General features: G+C 34.9%; 2 protein-coding genes and 1 long non-coding RNA gene across 7 annotated transcripts in view; 2 read left to right on the top strand and 1 right to left on the bottom strand.

The window, feature by feature from the left end:
- Nucleotides 1–1,468: 1,468 nt before the first annotated feature.
- LOC106159270 (prostaglandin E synthase 3) lies at nucleotides 1,469–4,467 on the bottom strand. Its single transcript, XM_013535494.2, has 7 exons — nucleotides 4,299–4,467; nucleotides 3,724–3,843; nucleotides 3,396–3,465; nucleotides 2,868–2,966; nucleotides 2,636–2,722; nucleotides 1,954–2,031; nucleotides 1,469–1,650 (listed from the first exon to the last, which is right to left on the bottom strand). The coding sequence occupies exons 1-7, from the start codon at nucleotides 4,316–4,318 to the stop codon at nucleotides 1,606–1,608; spliced, it is 519 nt and encodes a 172-aa protein (XP_013390948.1). The 5' UTR covers nucleotides 4,319–4,467; the 3' UTR covers nucleotides 1,469–1,605.
- A 323-nt stretch (nucleotides 4,468–4,790) lies between these two features.
- Nucleotides 4,791–21,451, top strand: part of LOC106164098 (nostrin-like) — a 44,735-nt gene continuing 28,074 nt past the window's right edge. Inside the window, exon 1 of one of the 5 annotated variants that reach the window (XM_087013387.1) lies at nucleotides 4,791–4,966. In XM_087013387.1, coding sequence (XP_086869513.1) covers nucleotides 4,940–4,966 — 27 coding nt within the window. In that variant the 5' untranslated portion in view covers nucleotides 4,791–4,939. Of the gene's footprint in view, nucleotides 4,967–15,412; nucleotides 19,403–21,451 lie in introns of those variants that run through there. The other 4 variants (XM_087013381.1, XM_087013382.1, XM_087013384.1 and 1 more) reach the window with 4 other exon arrangements.
- On the top strand, nucleotides 6,114–9,004 carry LOC147761650 (uncharacterized). Its single transcript, XR_015334538.1, has 3 exons — nucleotides 6,114–6,341; nucleotides 7,762–7,854; nucleotides 8,262–9,004. It is a non-coding gene; the product is annotated as an uncharacterized LOC147761650 (long non-coding RNA).

Here is a 21,451-nt window from a genome sequence, read left to right as displayed (position 1 = left end):
GACTGTGAAGCCTGCTTGGGCCCGCCTGCTTAACTGCAAAACCGCCTTCATGGCTTTACCTTTCAGATCATCAAGTGCACTTTTGAATGATCAAGTGCACTTTTATTGATGTTTAGCACAATATAATTCTTTAGAATGAAAACATACATAATAAAAGTATGTATAGGAAACATGTCTTAATTATTATAAGGTATTAGAGTGAATGTCATTTGAAAATGAGATGCTATAAATAATAAGAAGCTTATGTAAATTAATCACTATCACTTGTCCTATTAAAGCTGTGTTAAGACCTAACATACAACAAGTCTGTTATCTTCTCAGCCATATGTAATTGATATCTTGCATAATGCAAATCCCAGTGAAATACCTCAGACAAATTCCTGACCTACATACTCACCAGGCACAAATATATGCAATGCTACAATACCCAGTAGTAAGGTGTTAATATATGAGGGAGTGATGCAGTCCCCATCCCCATCCCCAGCCCTCCCCTTCAACCCCCTTGCTTTAGAAAGATTAGATATATTGTTTACTAAGCCTGTTTGAAATAAATCAAACTGAAAGGAAATCACACTACAGTAATTTTATCTATGTAATAAACAACCACTTACTTGAGTAGCAGTTTCATCTCAAGTGTGTATTCTGCCATATTTGACCTAAGACTTAGGTTACTTGATTTTTAATTCTAGCATAAATACAACAGTACACTGTAGTACCCTTGTAATTGAAAAGCTGCCCCCCCCCCCCCCCCCCAGTAAATGTAGAAGATCTTTTTAAATGAAAATTTCATAATTAATATTTTTTACAAGTTGAAAGAATTAAGTAATTAATATTTTTCATTTACAATTGGCATTACTGTGCCATTCATTAGTTGAAAATACCAAGTACCATATATAATTATACAGAGGTTAAATCTTTATTTTGGGCCCTTCAAAATAAAGACTATGATACTTCAAGATATTTCAGAGATAATGTTTATTTTTTGAGTTTGAACACTGGAACCAACCCATGGATAGTCAAAGTGTAATGGCTTTAATTCCTTTAAAAATGCGTCTGAGGTAACTCTATCTGTAGATAGAGTTACCTGGTTTGAGTTTCTGACACAGTTTCCTGCTTTGGGCCTCTCAGCTAACTTTATCTATGGATAAAGTTAGCTGAGAGGAAAACTTGGCAGAAGTCAGTGTCAATCATCTCTGTACTAACCTGAATTAAATGGTTGCAGATTAGGTTTCATTGCATTATGCAATTAAATCTGATAGAGTACCCAGATGCACACTCTCAAGGAGTTTATGTTTAGTTGGCCAAATGACTAAATGATTGCCAGCTGAAATCAGAACCTGTTATTTCTGGCTTGGATATGTCATTCTTGTTATAAAAAACCCTTTCCTAAAATTCAATTGGCCTCTGGTTATTTTATCCAAAAATTTAAAAATATTGACTTCAAAGTATGAAAAAAAAATTGCCCTGATTCCATAATGTCTCATTTATTTCTCTTAAACTTGGATTATTATGTGGCTCTAGATGTTCCAGCCACCAACAATCTTCATGGTTACAGGAAGAGGTCATTATTTTCAAGATGAAAACCTTGATAGCCTATAAAAAAGTCTACTCTAAATCTGGTAACTCTTCATCATCACTATCTTCCTCTTCCTGAAAAAACAAAGAAAAAAGATTTTGGATTTTTTTCTTTTAAATTTCAATATAAAATCACGCAGTTCAAATATGAACAAAGTGACTGACAACAATTTCTGTTAAAAACCTGAGAGCATGTGTAATGAAATTTATACAGATAATACACAATACTCTTATTCTATTTTTTACGTAAAGAGCCAGGCAGAGAAATAATTTTTATGTAAAAGATATAGAAAGCTAAAATTGGAATTTTGGCTAATTCCCCATTTAACAAAAATAAGCAAAAGAAGCTCCAGTTTATAATTTTCATTCAATACTTACATTTTCTGGTGAAGCTTCCATGCCCTCCAAGTCTTGCATTCCTGAACCACCCTTGAAACCACCCATCTGTGACATCATCTGAAGTGAAAACAACATAATATAAATATAAATATCAGCCCTGGTAAAAAACAGAAATCAGTAAAAGATCTTTTAGAGTTGTTTAAAACCAGCATAGAGTTGTTTAAAACTAGACTGACAATGCTGTGATTGTTACCAGGTCTATTAAACAGGTTTTATAAAGCTTCTTTTTTTTCAACCTATGTTTCTATGTTCAAAAAAGAGTGAAACCAACTGTTCAGCAAGGAAACTGAAATGGTATTCAGAAAGGTTTCATTTATGCTAGATCCTGTAAAATGAAACCTTTCTGACTATCAAAACTAAGATCCAATGAAACTATTTTCACATTTGAAATGGTATGCTGAACCTTTTTTTAATGATCTCAAAATTTGTCTGAAGAGGTCTTGCACCTGTAAACATGGATAAATTTTTTTCCCTCTTCAAAATGTTTCTATGACGCAAAAAAAGATGGAATTCTACACTAAAAGGACAACATCTGGTGACTGAACACAACAATAAATCGATTTCTTCCTCTTCAAATTTTATCTATGATGTGAAAAGAAGGAACCTTATACAATAATACATCCTATCCCTGTCCTATCCATAACAATAAATCAGTTTTTACCTCTTCAAAGTTCATATCTTCTTTATCATCTATATCAGAGTCGTCTTCATCTTTCCATTTGGCAAAATCTGTTTTTAACCAGTGTACCTGAAATACAGGGACATACAGACTTGAAAGACAGGATGCAAAATGTAACTTTTCTGTTTTCTTTTAAAATAGCTTATGCTTATGCCAAATACAATAAAAAAAATCACACACAGACATAAATCTGTGAGTGCCTTGTAATATTTACCTTTTGTTTATTTTTAATAAGCCTTGGCCAGTATGGACCAGATTCTTTCTTCTTTATTACCATTGGGATATTTCTAGCTTGAACAGTATATTTTGATTCCTAAAATATTCAGTAGGTATATTTATGCGTATAATAATATGTACGAAAGATGAAATACAAAATCTATATTTTTTAATTCAATTTTTCTGAAACTTTAAGTAATTCATTCATCGGCACAAATTTCTCCTATTTTCTTATCTTTAGCAAAAAATAAATAATAATTCAAATAACAATAATGATGATAATAATAATAATAATAATAATAATAATAATAATGACATGACAACAATGAAGATGGGCTTGTGTTAGCCCGAAAATTACTTTCGAAAATTAAAATCCCTTGTTACTGAAAAAAGAGGGAAAACTGACTACATAGTTTACTTATATGGTGTTTAATACAACTTTATATTACATAAGAAACATTTCTTTCTGTTTACATTGTTTTATTTATTTCTTTATATTTTCAAAGGTGAAATTTATTACACCAACCTCTGGCTTAACAGCTGCATAAAATTCTATCTCTGCTTCATAGTCATGTTTCTCTGGTCCACCATTACCACTTAAATTAAAATTAAAATTTGTATCACATAAACAATCATGATGCCTTGTGAATTTTTTTTTCATCATCAAAAACAAAAAAAAATACATAAATAAAATAAATAAATAAATAAAATTTAATATATATATATATATATATATATATATATATATATATATATATATATATATATATATATATATATATATATATATAATTACACTTTAATATCAAATCTTATTAAATTACAGTATGCTTTCATGGAAAATATATTATTACCTAAAAATTAATTTGTCTTCTTTGAGCTCTATTTTTGCATCTTTTTTCCGTACATCAGCCAGGTTTATTGTTAAAAATAACTTGTCATCTCTCTGTGCCCACATGACCTCTGGGTGAAGTCTGAAACAAAAAACAGTGATATTTTAAATAAATAATTTCGGGTGGGGAGACCCACTGAGGGGGCCACGATGCAAGTAGTTACTGATCCTGATCAATACTTATTTTCTTACTTTGTTTATCACGTTGCAAATTAATCACCTATCTACGCTTGCGCCTTACATAACTTTTGATCTTGAAATACCCCACATGGAAAATCAATTAATATAAATAAAACGACTAATAACGAAACGACGCACAAAGAAATTTCCAGAAGAAAGCGCGTGATGCGTGTAGACAACGTGCATTCGGCTTTATTGACACAACCGCCCTCTCGTTCTAAGTTCTGTAAGAAGCAGTATAGCGTAATACTGACTAACGTCAGAGAAGGCAGCGCTCATGATCTATAGATTAAATATGAGTGGTATATGATTACCATATAATTTTACCGCTTTGTGATAAATATCAGAAACACTCACTTTCCATTTGTGCCCGCCATCTTGAAATAGAATAAATTTACATGTGAGAATCAGGACCGCAGTGGTGAAACTACTGGAAAGTGATTTGCTGATCGCTCATGGCGCCCCACATAAATTTTGCTCAATCATGTTGGCGGCCACAAAGATCGATTTTGTCTTCTTCTTATTTTTCTTTTTAGGGAAATTTTTATATCCCATTCTTAAAACAGTATTCATAAAACTCTTAGCTGGTCCTTTTTGTTTAAAAAGCTTTCCTCTCTGAAAAAACTTCATAGGTTATATTTTTCAAAAATTTCATAAAGTATTCTATTTATTTTTTATTTGTCAGTGTTAAACTGCAATGATGCTCACCTCGTGTAGATGGTCATACCTTATTTTAGCATTATCTTATATAGCGTATCTTATCATTCCCGAGGAAAACAAATGCTAATATTTTTTCTCGCTTTCTACTAACATGACAAGAAGCTTTGAGGGGGCAGTCATGACTTAATTTTGCCCAATGAAGAACGAAAGAATCCACAAGTGCAAAGCAATCGGATGTGGATTAATGTTGCCATTCAAATTCATACATTGTTTGACAAGATGACTTGAAGTAAACATAGAGAAGAATAAACTGAAGTGACAAGTGTACCACAAATACAATGGCGTTATTCAAGGACTCTTTCTGGGTAGGTGTTTGATGTTAATTGTGAATACTATATTTTTTGCTCATTTTTTTTCAGTTTGTACTTTGATGTACTGTACGTACTGTAGACGTAAAACTTTACAAGTCATGATCTTTTTGTCCAAATGAATAAAAGAACGGAATATAACTGTTAAAATGAATCTGTTGCCTGAAAAAGGGAGAGATTGGAGGATGCCAATGGTCATCATTGTTTTGAAAATTATTTATGACTGCACAGCTAGTGTTTTTTTAATAATAATTTTTTAGTCCTCGTCATCCTCCCCTCCCCCCCCCCCCCTCGGCACAGTCTCAGACACAAGCCCAAACACACATTCTACCAAATTTACTTTTCCTTTCTTTAAATTTCATACCAATTTCATACAGCTGTCTATGTTATATAGCAACATGGCAGTTCTGAGATACCATTGTGCAATAAAACCTTACCAAATAGACATTATCCATTATGCATAATACATGTATGCTCTTCAGGTAATACCAAGTTAAGTTTCATGAAGCAGCCTGTGAAAAATTTGTACCCCAAGCCAATTGAAAGTAAAATTGTTACTAGTCCGGTATTGAAATTTATTGGGCACTGTTTCTACTTTGGGCCAGTAGATACACAGAACCCATTGTAGTCCTAATGATCAATAAACCTGATATTTTTGTCACTTGCCTGAAGGGTGTCATGGCTTTTGATATAGGCTTTTGGTGAAGGTGTCTGCATTACAGCACAGCAAGAATGTAGATGATATTGATAATGAATAAAAAAAGGAATATGGTTGAGAAAGAAATGAAAAAATGAAGGATGGATGGATAGATGAATGAAAAAGTTCAGTGGATTTTTTTGCATTTTGTGGAAAATGCGAAAATGAAAAATCTATGACATTTATTTCAGATACAGTTGATTATCATTTTTTTTTTTACTTCAGAGTTTGATACAATAAATCTCTCTATAAGATAAGACTTTGCCTTTCTTTTTTAATATGTTTTCAACATGAATTATTCAGAAGCTGTTGCATTATAGCTAGAATAATTTCAATCATTATTTGCTTGCTTTACAAAAGGATGGACTTAATTACAAACAGGTGATGTCATTATGTAAGTTACAGCAAGGAGTTATAACAGAAGGAGATTACACGCGTGGGGGCGGAGCCCGTATTACGGTCTCTCATTGGTCGGAATGAATAGAACCCAGAGAACAATGGATGCCTATCTCTGTTACGCTTAATTACTCTCGTTTAAATCTCGTTTGTTAGTATCTGTGCCTTCGTCTGTTGATTTTTGAGGACAGAAACAGAAACGGAGTCCCAAGTTTCTAAAAAATGAGAGAAATACAGAATTTATATGATATTACGTTGGACAAGGTTTTCAAAAAACAGGTAAGTGCTTTTAAATGCATAACTACACGAAATATGAAGATAAATTGCAACTTTTATGTCGTAGGGTCTCACTGTGTAAGTGTCCAGCTACACGTTGATCTCGCGAGGTGGTGTGTGGAGAATAAATATTGCACGAAAAATATTTCCCACTCATAACAAGTGCCTTTAAATATAGTATCAGATGAAGAAAGTTTGGTCTTTATACAGTTGCAAATGTTAAGTAATTTGTGGCAGTAGCAAAGAATAAAACTTAGGTGCACTTTCAGTAGCCGAATAACAAGCAGATGCTTAAGCCGCCATCTTGTTAATATTTCGAAAAAAAAATTACTCCAAAAGACATTTTCCTCCTACTTTTTAAAACTTGTGTCACATGACAGTCATAAAATTTAACTAATTGTTATGTGTGCAACACACTTGCTTGAGCAGTATTGTTTTTTTTTTGCGATTTTACATGTGGTCTAGCTTGGATACGACAATTGACAATTTTCATGAGTTCCGATCAAAAAGTGTTACGCTTGTTACGGCCAAAAGCCTTACCGCTTTTTGTACTTTTCAAATGCAAGATTATAAAAAAAATTGATGTGTTTAGATTCTTGAACATCTTGGTCGTGGCGTGGTATATATTGCATGGATACTGCTCCAATATTTCTTGAAAAAAATAACCTGATTTGTTCAGAATACCAATTTTTTACTCTAGTGTTATGGGTAAATGTACCATTTTGGCCTTTACCTTTTTCATGTTTAAATCTAAAAAGACTTATCATGACAGTTGGTCATCATTTTTCTTCTCACCATGGTGGGTGGCTTTGGAGTGGTAACTTTGTTGTTAAAGTAAAGTGCTCAGTTTTTTTGACTGGAAAATTTTGCCTCCACCCAGAATTTTCCATCATGGCGGTCTAACAGGAAGTTTGACTTCACAGTGTCTTTGGTATAGTTATTTTTAACTTATTTAGTCTTCTTTTTACATAATTATATATGTTTTAATTCATATTAAACCTTTGAAAAAAGAACACACATGAATCCTGGTGCTTCTTAATTTAAAGTCTTAAGGTTTTAAGTTCACCTAGGCTCCACCAATTACTTTACCTGTTATCTCACTACACATCTCTCTTTGAGTCAAGGTGTGTAAGACACACCTTATTGTGTAAGACACCTCTATAATTAAGGGGTACTTGCTTCTCTACTTAAATTATACTTCACTACTTTGGCATGTTAGGTGGCAAGCTTGGATGTTTCAGTTCATTTTAAGAAAGAAGCTTTGCCTTGGTGGTTACAAAAGAATATAACTCTATTAAGGTTTATTTATTACTTGAAATTAAATATTTCATCTTGTAGTGTTGAAACAGAAATTCTCTCAAAATTGATAATGAATTTGACATGCATATCTTAACACTACTCAAGTTTTTTTTTTCTATTATAGATATGGGAGAAGGCTGCATTGAATATATGAATTATGGTCAGGCTGGAAAAAATTAAAATATGTCAATGAAAAAAGGAGGTCAGTGTGTCTGGGGTAAGTTACTTTTGTCATAATGCCTAAGATGCATTAAACATTCACTAACAACAGTACCCTTTTTAATTTTTTTTTCAAAATACAACAACCTTGGACATTTTCCTTTTAGCAACCAGCCTCTCTGAAATCCCCTTTTTGTCCTGTCAGAAGAGTAGGAACCAGGGCGGATTTAAATAATTTCTTGTAATAAGTACAATTTCTTTCAATTTCTTGGGGTTATTAGCTTGTGATCATGAATCTTGATGTTCTATATAAATTTAGTTGTAAATTGTTCATTTATGTGGTGAACATTATTTCAGTCAAGTCATAACAAGACACATTAAACTTCACTGCGTAATTCCATAATGTCTACATGGATACTAGTAGTTCATAATGCTATTATTATGTTTTTTTTTTCTAACCTACAGGTTTCTCTCTTTTCTGAGTGGCATGGCATTAGCAAGGCAGAAGAAAAGGCCCTGAAGAAATTCTCACTTGAGTTGTCCTTTTTGGAGAAGAAACTGGATAAGACTGGCCAACAGAGATTGCATTAAATTAATAGTGCTCCTTTATGACATTTTAAAATATTTTCAGTCACCTAACTGACTCTATACATTGCAAAAGTGGACATAAATTTTATGTTACTGTTACGTGGAAAAAAATTCAAAACCTATATATAAATTGTTGAGTGCCATGGTATAACAGTCTACCTGATTGCCAGTGAAATTTCTGTTTCAGTGAAATTTCTTTAAAGCAGTCACTTACTGCTTATTTACCAGTTAATTTTTTCAGCTGTTACATTTTATAAATGTTCTTACTAAGTGTTGTCTTGATCTATAATAACCTTTTGAAAATCCCATGTTTTTTATCCTATTTGTAAGAATTAACCACTTTATCTTCTAGGATTTTTTTTTTCATTTGGCCCATTAGATTCTCAGACCTTGCTGGCCTGTAAGTGGAATAGTATCTAGCACAGACTGGTATCAGCAAGTCAGATAAAAAAGAATATAATTATTTCTATTTGCACGGTTGAAAAAAATGCCATCATAGACTGCATAAAACTGGAAAACTGTAGCAACTTAATCATTCTTATGACTTCATTTATTACTGCTTATGTGTAAAAATTTTGTTTTTGTTCTTCTATTGATATAATAAAATAGTTTTACTCACAGATGCTACTTTCATGAGTATAGAGTGCTTGAGTATAGAGTTGACTTAAAAGATATTTTAAGTTAATATAGTAAATAATAGTTTGAAATTCAATATTCTCATCTTTATTTGTTTCACTTTAAAGAGGTCAGTGAATACTAAAATTTCTGATATATTTTGTACATAAATATATTTATGAATGAATAAAAATTATTCTTAATGTATAGCACTGTGCACTTGTTTACCGACAAATATGAACAGTGTTAGTACGTGTCAAATAATCCTGAAAAAAAGGGAAATTTCCAAGATAAAGAAATTTATAATGAGTATTCAGTAAACTGACGTGTCGTGGCATTGCCTCAACCTTGGATTAAAATTTTAATTAAATGCATTATAATATTAAAATTATACCGAGTGAGAGAAAAAATACTTTAAGAAATTTAAAACCAGACACAAAGCGTAGGCACTGTCACAATGTATATGTTTATGGGACCCAAGGGCAGGAGGTTCCAAACGTTAATGTATTAATATTATGTCCTTTGGCAGTGAGGACAGACGTTCACTTGAATGTCATTTTCACAAACCACAGTTGGGACGTTTTCTTTTGACTTCTCCTTGGTGATTTTTCACCGGGTTGTGCCATAAAAAAGCCATCTATCACCGACTAAAAAAAGCTCATGGCGACCATCCTCAGTCACCACCTTATAATCGCTTTCTATGATATCGTTCCCTTCCAGCACATCGTCCAAATAATTACCTGTGAAAAAAATCGTCAGCATACAGCGGCGCTTTGACATTACTGATCTCGAATTCTAACGCGAAATAACGCATATGAAATTTATCTCCAAGCTGAGGAGAGCGACGCAGACGAAACCTTGAGACCGGAGGCCCCCCGTAGCTAGCTCCGCCCACCGTAACAGACATCGGACAATAGAAAGGCTTGCGTGTAATCTCCTTCTGTTATAACTCCTTGGTTACAGTAAGTACATTCCGGCTGGAGCTCTTATTATGTACATGTCTGGTGTGCAGAATGGGATATAATGGTTGTTTTTGTTCAGGTTGAGTGCATTTGTCTCAACCAAGTTGTGATTGTGGTGTGTCACCTCTAACACAATGGTAATGGCAAGGTCTACTATTTTGTTAGGATCAAAAGTTGGGCTATGTGAGATACGGTTACTTATTGCAGGGTGTTATGGTTCCAGTGAAAGGATCAGGGGCATTGCTTAAGATACAAATATACTAGTATGAGTTGTATAACCAAACACAAATAAACATATTTATTCATGAATATACTACAGTGCATGCTCACGCACACACACACACGCACGCATGCACACACACACACACACATGACACTGGATACTTTCTCCATAGATTCTCTATTGATTTTGATTTATGTGTGGGAAGTTCACATGTCCTGTATTTATATCCACATGCTTAATATCATATTCATAGACTAAACCTACCTCATTGATTATGTACTCTTAACTGGACTCGGTGGAGAATACCTCAGTCTGGGCTGATTTTATTCTATCAGCCACACATAAATTAGTGCCATCACACTATGGATTTATTTATTTATTTTTGACAATGTGACTGCTAAAATACTTTATAATTTTCTTATAATCCATAATTATCATTACTAGTACTTTAAGTTTATTCATGAAACAAATTCACACTGGAACTGGTTAAAGTAATACTGCATGTATAGTTTCTTCAGCATACAATGTGATTTTGATTTTAAACAAATAAAGGAATCCAGTGTAATAGAACATAATACCTTGATAACATTGGACAACAGATTCTTTCACGTTCATTTGAAAAGGATACATTTAATATAGTGTACTAACAATAGATAAGATCCATTCAACTTTTTTTTTCCTCCTTTATTAATGGATTTCGTGATGTTTGAAGTAAGAGGAGGTCGAAATTAAACCTGTTTTGATGGAGTTTTGCATAATAGTCAATTGTGTGCATTTTTATTTTCTACCTGTTAAAGGGTTGGTGTTTATAATAGGAAAACATCTATTGATTACAGTTTGCACGGATATCGTTATGGATTTTCATTGGTGCATTCATTTCCTTTGAATATTTCTTTAAAGTCATTAAAAAAGGGGAGTGTCCGAGTAATCTACAATTACTTGATTTTGAAATCTGAATCCATCCACACAAGGTCAGTCAGGTGCAGAAGTCGCATGGCCTCCCTGTTTTCTCTCTGCCTGTGTCTATTGTGAAAGATGGTCAATAAATTCTGAATGTTATTGTACTAAGTCCATTGAACCATTATGTGACCAATATCACCTGTGCTGATGCACAATGAGGAGCCTTATAGAGCATAGGTATGCAAGTTTTAGTGGAAGAGTACTGTAACTTCAGTTGTCCACATCGCCTATAAGAATTGTTATAGAGCACTGGAATACAAACTTCACCTCTTTGTGGGAGATCATTAACATGGAGCATGGCTGCATGTGTCTACACCGCTGAAAAGGAATAATTATATGTCTTCTACTGGATTATCAACTTCATTGGAAAGTTACTGCTATCTAAAATGTAGGCCAGTCATTTCATGGTGTCTTGTGATCTCCGTGTCTGGTGGGGTTAATACTAAAACTTTATTCTGTAGAATTATTTAAATTTTTTTCAATAATTTTTTAACAATGTGACTTCATATGCCTGTAATAACTTTACCTTCAGATTACATGACATGGTGGCATTGTTATGGAAACTTGTTTATGTAGACTTCCAATTTTTTTCAGTAAAGTAGGGCAGGTGTAATAATATCCCCATTACATTGCATGACATGATGATATTATTATGAAAACTGATTCTGTAGGCTTGCAATTTTTTTATAGGGTAGATGAAAGAAATAGTCTTTGTCAGGTAATAATTGGAATTAAATAAAAAGACAGAAAATATATGTAAGTAACAGGTTACCCTTTTTTCTATTTGAGAAAAGACAATGTTGCTGTTTTTAGTGTGAGGGTGTATGATACATATATAAGGCCACACTTTTTTATTTTTATGGATGACATCCTCTGGGGACCCCAACATCGGTGCGTGCGGGCGAAAAAAAAAAAAAAAAACAGTCCCCCCCAAAAAAAATGCTTAAGAAACACTAATTTTTACCACAGAAACACGTATCAAACTAACAACATGTCTTTATCCATGCTCTCAAAATATTAAAGCATTGTGAATAGGGCCTATTTCGTAGAAAGGTAAAAAAGTCATGAATATATATGCTGCATATTACCAAATCTATTTAAGGTTATTTCATGCATTCTGTTGGTATAGCAATCAATAAAACAAATATCAAATAAACAGCGTGTCTTTATTTGTACTCTCAGAAAATTAAAGCATTGTAAACACTTCACAGAATTGTTAAAAAATGAAGCAAAGATAGGCCTATGCTTCCTACTACCAAATCTAAAAAAGGTAATTTCGGTCGATGCCATTTTGTCTACTTTGACTCACACGTATAATTGTAAAAGGTTGATATCTCCATGTCCAATATCAATGGAAAACCAATCCAAAACGACGACCCCCGTTCTCTTTATGACTTTTATTGTCGTGTATTTTGAAATTAATGCTAGAGATGAATTTGACGGCAAAGCGGCCATCTTTCCACATGGTGATAATACGCATGCGCAGAAAGCTCATTTTCCGCACTCTTTTTTTTTTTTTTTTTTGGAGAACAGACGAAAATCGGTGCGCGCGCAGGATGTCATCCATAAAAATAAAAAAGTGTGGCCTAACATATATGACAGACCATGCATGCTGTTTACCCTTAACATTCAGACATAGGGTGATTCAGTTCTCAAGGGCAAACCTGGGTTTGAGATAGAAGGCTCCTAGTTTCTGATAGCAGTTTATCTTGGCATCTCGTCTGGGCCTGAAGGTTATGAAAGTTTTTGTTCAAGGTGCCTTATCATTAGAGAGATTTTGACTGATAGGGAGGATAGTGAGGGCGTATTCCCATAGACACCATCGATCTAAGTAGATCGATCCAACTCTGCAGAGACTCTCACTGAGTGCAATCAGCTTAACTAAATGACACGTCTCCTCTGATTCAACATACTTGTATAATCACCAGCTTTTCTGTATTATACCCAACGCCAGGAGGTATGTTAATATGTAAAACTGATTGCATTCAGCAAGAGTCCCCATGGAATTGGATTGATCAACCTATGTTGTCTATGGGAAAGAGCCCGAATTCAACATCTGGTTGCAGTGTTTGCCTCTTAGGAAAATTAGTTGCTGGACAGAAAGTCCAGCCATCTTGAAAAGTAGCTGGACTGAATGTCTGCCAGGTGGGAAAACTTATCAGCCCGTTCTGAAAGTTGTCAGCCCCGGGCAGACGGTCCAGCCTTAATTTCTAACACTGTCTGGTTGCTTTAGCTCAGCTCCTCCATACTTTTTTTGTCCAGTCATCTTGTTGTTCTGTTCCCCATATTATAAGCACGTTTGTTGACTGAAATTTATAGCATTAAGTTGGTCTTTTTTTGTAACAGTATTCCTAGTTTTTTTCCAGTCTTTTATTATCATGTTTGATGGGCATGATTTTCTCATGCAGATTAAATCATTTACTGTGACAGTTAATTGCTTTTGTCTTTGCTGATGTCGTTTTAAGAATTGTTTACAATACTAGTAGTTGCATTGTGTTCACAACAGGTTATTCAGTTTCTACAGTATTGCAGTCTTGGTTCTGTAATCAAGTTAAAAAAAAAACAGCACTGAAAAAATGTTTATTTTTTCTGACTGAAACTGTTTCAGGGTTTCAAACATAAAAAGGTTTTTGTGACCAAAATATTTTGCATTGGGTTTCCATGTATGAGGCAAAGTGGGGACTTGTGCAGAGGGCCACATTGCAAAGAAGCTTGTTGTGCTGTAGACATTCATATTCATGTTGATAGTGAGTGGTTTTGGTTTAAGTTGGTGTGAAATCTGCTTCATAGAAGAAAGCAGAGCACCTTTCCCATTTGAAATGTATTAATACTCAAAATAAATTTTAAAAAGTGAAAAAAGTTAATTTAATTACTTTATTTATAAACCACAAAAGAAGAAGAAAAAATTTATAAAGTAAAATGATAATATTTTTATGAAGTGATTCTGCCATCTTTTAACTGACTTACTGATCACTGTTATGTAGGAATTTATTTTGTTTACAAAAATGTATGTTTCTCCATCAAAGTGCAGTCTTAATGTGACATACAGCAGCGTGTCACATGCAGTTAGGCAGAATTCAAAGAAGCCGTTTCCAGTTTATATAACCTAAGGGGGGGAAAATGACAGGCATACGCAGCATAAAAAGTAACGGTTTAATCAATTTAATGGAAATACTGAAAGGGAATGGGAAATACCACAGTAATCATATAGGATATATGCCCGTTTAAGATTCAAATGACTTTTTCTTGATGAACCTCGGCTTTAATAGTTTATTTAATCTGCTTCAGAAGGTGTAAGAATGTAGGAATGAAATCGCAGGCACTAATTTGACAGATTTTCTTCTTGGTCCAGACAAAAGTTTATTAGTAACTTGAGTAACTTTGAGGTGAACAGAGTATAAGAAAAGGCAAGAACAGGCCTGTTTTTAAATTTATTATTAGGATTCTGAAACAATTGAAGGGCAAGGATTACAAAACATGCACATTGTAATTAAATCACTCCATGGAAACAGTAGAATTTTTTTCTCAAATTTACCTTTTCTCAAGTCATATTTATGTTGAATCTATGTTTTTTTTAATATACATAAAAAACTGACTTAAACATGAAAGCAGTGAAAAATTCAAGGAGTGCAGTAGATATTGACACTTTTTACTTGGTCTTTTTTCTGCACTTGGCAAACATTTTATTTGCCAGCATGAGCTTATTAATCGATTTTTACTGCCAAGGACAAGTAGCAGCAGTTTTTGTTTGGTGACATATTTTAGGGTCTCTCTGTTGGTTTTGAAGGTAATCTTTGGAACTGAAAATTTTTAATGCTGAGAAGTTTCACAGTTGGTTAGTTTGTGACATCACTTGAAGTCGTCATGGCTTTTTTTTTTATGCCATGGATGGATTAAACTGCCAAAGAGAGAGAGAGCATTAGTAATTGCGTGTTTTACTGGGATAGCTAAAGGGAAAATTGAAGAATAATCAAGTCAACCGATGTAAAATCTGGAAACAGAAAAGAATGATTTAAAAGAGAAAAAAAGAACAATGCTGTTGTCTAGCAGCTAAACCTCTGCAATAACAAGAAGAACACCTGTTACAGCTGGCGCTCCAGTTCTGCATTCTGGACGTGGTCACACAGGAACACCAGTGCCGTAGATCGGTTCAGTCTGAAATATGTATTTTCTATTATTAGTAACCAGGCCGTTCTAAGTAAATCTGATGTACTTGAGTTGAAACTCAACCTGCATCAGGCGACCTCTTTGCAGTAGGCTATTTACTGTAAATGATGTTGTTTAGTTCATTCAAGTGTAAGTTGTGCTTGTGCAGTGTGAACACAGGCTTATTGTACAATGTGCAAGTAATGTGGGTCTAGAGTTCATACTGGCACACATATATATATTAGGAGCAATACCATTCAGAACCAGTTCAGTTGGTTTGACTGGAATTTTACTGTGACATACATTTATTCAGGACACCAAGTCTAAGACCACGCAGGCAGTCTGAGAGATGGAAAATGGCTACGAGCAGAGGAGGTCCTAAAATTTTAGGGAAACGTATTTGAAGGAGACTTGGTTTCATGTGGAAAGATTATGAAGGGAGATTGATTAGCGATAACATGGAGACAACATCAGTGTTACTGTTTGGTACCAAACATTTCAAAGGACATTAAACAAAATTTTTTTTAATCTTAAGGATGGTATGATAATTTTCATTGTGAATGCAAAACAATTGTTTTCTCAGGGAGTTTTCTCCAGTAAGACTGCAGTTTTCTTGAGTTGTTAAAGGTTAAGTGATTCTGAAATCAAGGTATGTTTTTGTGAAAACGGACAAAAGATTCCTGAAGAATAGAGCCTGCTGTATGTTAATAGGAAGAATGACAGGGCATGACTCGCAAGTGCAGTGACAGATATTTCTGATTAAGAAATAAAGGTTGCATTACAAGACATCATGGATTTTTGAAAAAGGGATGATACTTGGTGGCCACAAGTACCAGGAGGTACAATGTGTACAACAATTTGATATGTAGAATTAAGGAAAATCTTAAAGGTAAAAGACCAAGACACAGAAAAAAATACATGATGATCACATGGAGATCTCATGGAGAAAATAAGTCTGTTTTCAAGAGGACAAGGATAAATTGGAAGTTCATGTAGGTATAATTTACGACAATGCATGTCAGTTTTAGTGTCTGAGGGGCAGTGGTGCCTATTTGAAATCCATTCTTCTGCACAAGGAAAGTCACAGTGCTTCATAAGTCTTGGAGCCTATATAATAGGTGCCTGCTTTGTATGGTGACACGAGTGGACCAAATCGACAGTCTTAAGTTGCCCTTGTCTAAACAATGCTAGTTGCATGCCATACTCCCAGTGAGTCTAGTGCTAGGTTATATCATAAGACAGGCTCATTTTTAAATTGGTGAAAAAAAAACAACAAAAGTCTGTTTGTTTTTTTCCCAAGGTCATAATGTAAAAGTTGTTGATATGCATACTAGTACTAGTTTATCATGAAATCAGAGGAGATACAGGGTTCTGATACAGGAAAAGAGTAAATCATCCAAAGTTGCCAATTTCGTTAAAAGTTGGTGTCACAGCAGAATATTTCTATTTTTTAGCTGCGAGTGGCAGAAGATGTAATACCCGAATGTAAGTGGCAAACTAATCAGAGTTTTGTTGGGGTGTAGCTTGGGTGAATATCTTACCTGACCCTGCTTATCTCAGAATCTCAGATTTGGAGCTAAGATACCAGAAGTCCCCTCTTTCACACCATTACTTTTTACACCTGCAGTTTTGTGTCAGAAGGCAGGGTTACCTTTCGTTTCACTAAATTACCATGCAGCGCTGCAGTGACACTTGTAAAGGGAAGATGTCACTTAACAAGACGTCTATTGATTCACTTGCATGCTGGTATTGTTGGGGGTTGAGGCACAATGCGTGATTAGATGACATTAGTTTTGATATAAGTAGAACAATTCATTAATGCAGGCACAATAGTTGAATTGTTGTTGCCTGAGATATGGGGTCCTCTGCATGTGTCTTTGTCATTCTGTCAGTTTTTTTAAAAATATCTGGAGAAATAGAGTTACGAGGAAGAATTAGGTTTGTGTGAAATCTTGGGGAATTTTGTCCAAGTGTGGAGTCCCTTTGTTAAATTGTGACAACAAGTATTTTCTTTGTAGGAAGGAGACATATTAACTGGAGTTTCGGTCTTTTTTCTGGGTGTGTGTTAGAACTCTGGAGTAAGCAGAGGAGAGTGTTACTAGCATACCACCAGGAGCTTCATTCATTGATGAGATGCCAATTTTGCATGTTCTTTATTTGAGCCTGTAATGAACTGGCACTTAATCTAATGGAAATTCAATACTGTTACACTGAAAAAATGTCTGGAATTCGGAAAATATGAATTTCAAATTGGGACAATTGTAGACAGTGAAATCAATCTTCCTCTTTGTCACTTTCTGTGTCAAAGACCGATGCAAGGAAGAAGTCAATACAGTAGAATACAACACCGAGAAATACAGTATGTGAAGAATTATTAGTAGTCTGGTTACCAAGGATACTTATACCTATTTGCTTTGGCAGTGGAAATTTTGTGCAGGCCACGAGCACATCTCTACCTGCTGCTCATAGAAATTACTGAAAATACAGTTAAAAACTTTTAAGGCAACTTTTTTACTCGAGGTCGTAGAATTGTGGGCAGTTTCATTACCATTGTATAAATTTGCTTTATCAGCGTGTCAAGCCTGCTTCGTGTGATTCATAGTCTTAAATCTTTAAACTGCCAGCATCAGGAGACCTTTCTTCCATTTGGAACTGCATAAGATGAACTAAAGGCCACTTGCCTACATGTAGGTGCTGTACAATGACAATCTATATACTGTTTCTCATTGGTCAGCATTAAAAGGGTGTCCATTACCTTAGCGTCACACCTGTGGGGTGCTAATAGACTTATTAAGGCGCTGGGAGACTGAATTAAGTGACACTCAAAGTTGCAATCATTTCTATAAGGGATGAATTAACAATTGTAAGCAGGCAGGCCAGAACTCAAGGAGCCATTGTTAATGTAAACAGTACCACTGATGTGTGCATGATATCTCATGTGGCATAAGTGACCTAAACATTGGATTTTATATGCTCAGATGGAGCTTGCTGATCCAAATATCGTCAGCAGTTACTGTTTTGTTTGTGTTTTTTCATAGCGAAAAGAGTGCCGGGAACAAATCATAGGTGAGAAAAATAAGAACTTTTTGGCAATATTGGACAAACAGTGACATTATAGAACAGCTCCATCATAATTGGAATGCTATGCACACTGAAAACAGTGACAGTATTAGAAAGTTACTATTGCAGCAGCAGCAGTGTTCTTAGGTTGACAACAACAGAAACAGTACAAAGTAGAGGAAGCAAGATTACTGAATGCAGTACTATTGTTTAATTGTGTGCATTAACAGTATCACAACAGTGCATCAATAACAACATTGCTCATGAACGTCACTGAACTTTTCCAGAGGAAAGGAATATATCACACTTCACAATAGCAGTTTGATAAAAAGACAATTTTATGGTTCAGCGTGACTGCTTTCTGTACTAAGCGCCAATTATTACACGCAGAGAGAGATGAAAGCATTTATTCTAAGCATATAAAGATGAAGAGGAATCTTTACAAATTCTGTATATTCATGTAGTGGAATTTTTCATTCATTCTGTGGAAGGATGTCAAGGCTCTAGGGAGGACTACATAAAGGGCATAGTGGATTGCACTCGACAGCGAAGGTTGCTATATAGCAGACTCTTTTAAAAAGGAGACGTACTACCTTGTTTTATTTTCAGTGAAGGACTTTGAAAAATGGTGCCATTTTGATGTCTGAAAGTAAAATACTAGTATTCCTCATAGGATAATTATTTGTAACTTCTGTCCACACTCCAAAGGATACTATTTAGTCGAGGATTCTTTTTATCGGTGTTTTTATGATATGATTTTAAGATAGAGAAAGTGACACAAAGCAGTATTGGCATTATTGGGCAGGTACTTTTAGAAATCTAAAGCTTCAGATACTTGTTGGTATGATTACTGCTGATACAACAGTGATTTGACATAAAAAAAACACTACATCAACATGACTATGAGATTAAAGAACAAATTGACCTTACGGCGGTCATCTTCCAAGAGTTTGGCCAGCATCCACAAGGCTCTGGCCAGTTCCCAGTCCAGTCTTGACAACAACCTGTCCACTTCACCTGGAGCCAACAGTAGTGTGTTCACATATGTACAGGTGAGCATCCCCATAGTGTGTGTGTGTGTGTGTGTGTGTGTGTGTGTGTGTGTGTGTGTGTGTGTGTGTGTGTGTGTGTGTGTGTGTGTGTGAGAGAGAGAGAGAGAGATGAATTTGGGTCTAGTATAGTATGGGCAAGAGAGAGAGAGAGAGGTAGAGAAAGAGGTTATGGCCTACTTGTAGGAACTGTGCTAACAAAAAATATCATGCTACGTTTATCTTAGAATCATCTTATGGGACAGGTTAAATGGAATTTTGTATCAATGTAAGTACCTTAATTACTATTATTACAATACAATGGGGTAAGTTGGGGCTAGGAAACCTAAGACTGGGCGATTGCATCAAAGATCGGATTCTTTATGAACTTCAAAGTCTTTGTATGCATGCCTACACATAGTTTTAGCAGAGTGGGTGGTGTAGTATTATTTTACAGTTCAGAACCAAAGCACTCCTTGCTAAATGGAGACTGAGGCTCTGTTCTCACAACTTTTAGATCGATCTATCACCGCGGGGAGTCTCACTAGATTACTGTCAGATAATCCCCCTTAAGTGTCCGTCCCCGCCTACTACAAGCTTTAAGGGGTAATTAACTTTCGTGTCCGCCCTACTACAAGCTTTAAGGGGTAATTAACTTTCGTGTCCGCCCGGCTGACAGCTATTTAGCGTGAACCCCCAGGGAGTTAGGTCGATCCAATGTAGGTCAATCTAATCTATGAGAATGGGGTGTGAGATGGATGTCTTGTTGAGTAGCATATAAAGATTCCATTCCCATAGACACCATTTGTCTATATAGAACGATCCAACTCTTTGGGGACTCTTGCTGAGTGTAATCAGTTTTACTGAATGACACACTTCCTCTTGTTTCCAACATACTCGTATAATCACCAGCTTTCCTGTATTCTACTTGTAAGTAAAAAAAATGCCAAGAGACGGTGTGTTAGGCTTCGTTCACATGCAATGTCTATTTTCTAAATTCTATTTTCTATTCGCGGTATGTCTTATGATCACGCTCTGTGCCCTTAATGTCCCGTGGCGTAATTACTGGCAGCGCGAGCCAGTTACTATAAGTTACTATAAGTAACTGGCTCGCGTTGCCAGTAATTACGCAGCGGGATATTCAGTGCACAGACCGTGATCATAAGATAGCGCGAATAGAAAATAGAATTTAGAAAATAGACATTGCATGTGAACGAAGCCTTAATCTGTTAATCTGATTGCATTCAGCGAGAATCCCCACAGAGTTGGATTGATCTATGTAGAACTGTAACTGCATTGGGAAGTGAGCCAATATAGACACCCTGAACTTAAGGGATTACTGATTTATGTTATCATGATTTAATCCATTTCACGGCATGTGCAGAGGCGTAGAGATCAGCAGCGGATTAGTAGGCTCTGCTTTTATGTGGCTCGGCCATATTTGATCCAGGAACTGTTAGTCCACAGATCAACTTGTTCCGAATTCCCTCTTAATTTGACTTAGATGAGGTTGAAATGAATTCCCTCTTAATTTGACTTAGATGAGGTTGAAATGAGTATGTCTTCCTCTTTCACAACACTTAACCTGCATTTGGATTAACTTATCCACATTTGCAAGTAAAAGAAAACAATAAAGGGGACATTATGGTTTGTTAAAAGGTGGTTTACCTTAAAGTCATGTAATAAGGGTATCAGTTTCTGAATAAAGGCAATTGTACAAAATCTTAATATAATTCATGATAAATTATTGCTTTTGTTTATGAATGAAGTTTGAAATTCAAATCTCTGCCCCTTTTTTTCTGTCTGTTTATAACTGCTTGTAACTGCTTTGGTTATATACCACACGAGCAAAGGTAAAAATCTGGTCAGCTTTTATGAATGGTTTTATTGCAAAAAAATTGTAGTTTTGTCGACTGAAAATATATTGGGAAATTAAATGAATCTTTGGTTTCATTTGATAATTAAAAAAGAAAGAACTTGATGTCAATCCTTAGCAACTTCTGAAAGCATTTATGTATGCATACATTCAAGTAACTATGTTGGGTTGAAAATATTTATATGCATATGTAATGA

This window comes from Lingula anatina, chromosome 5 (assembly GCF_051362555.1).
Source record: "Lingula anatina isolate TDL-2025a chromosome 5, LinAna3.0, whole genome shotgun sequence".
NCBI lineage: Eukaryota > Metazoa > Brachiopoda > Lingulata > Lingulida > Lingulidae > Lingula > Lingula anatina.
The sequence above is the reverse complement of the archived record's forward strand: the minus strand, read 5'-3'. Positions and strand labels throughout refer to the sequence as shown.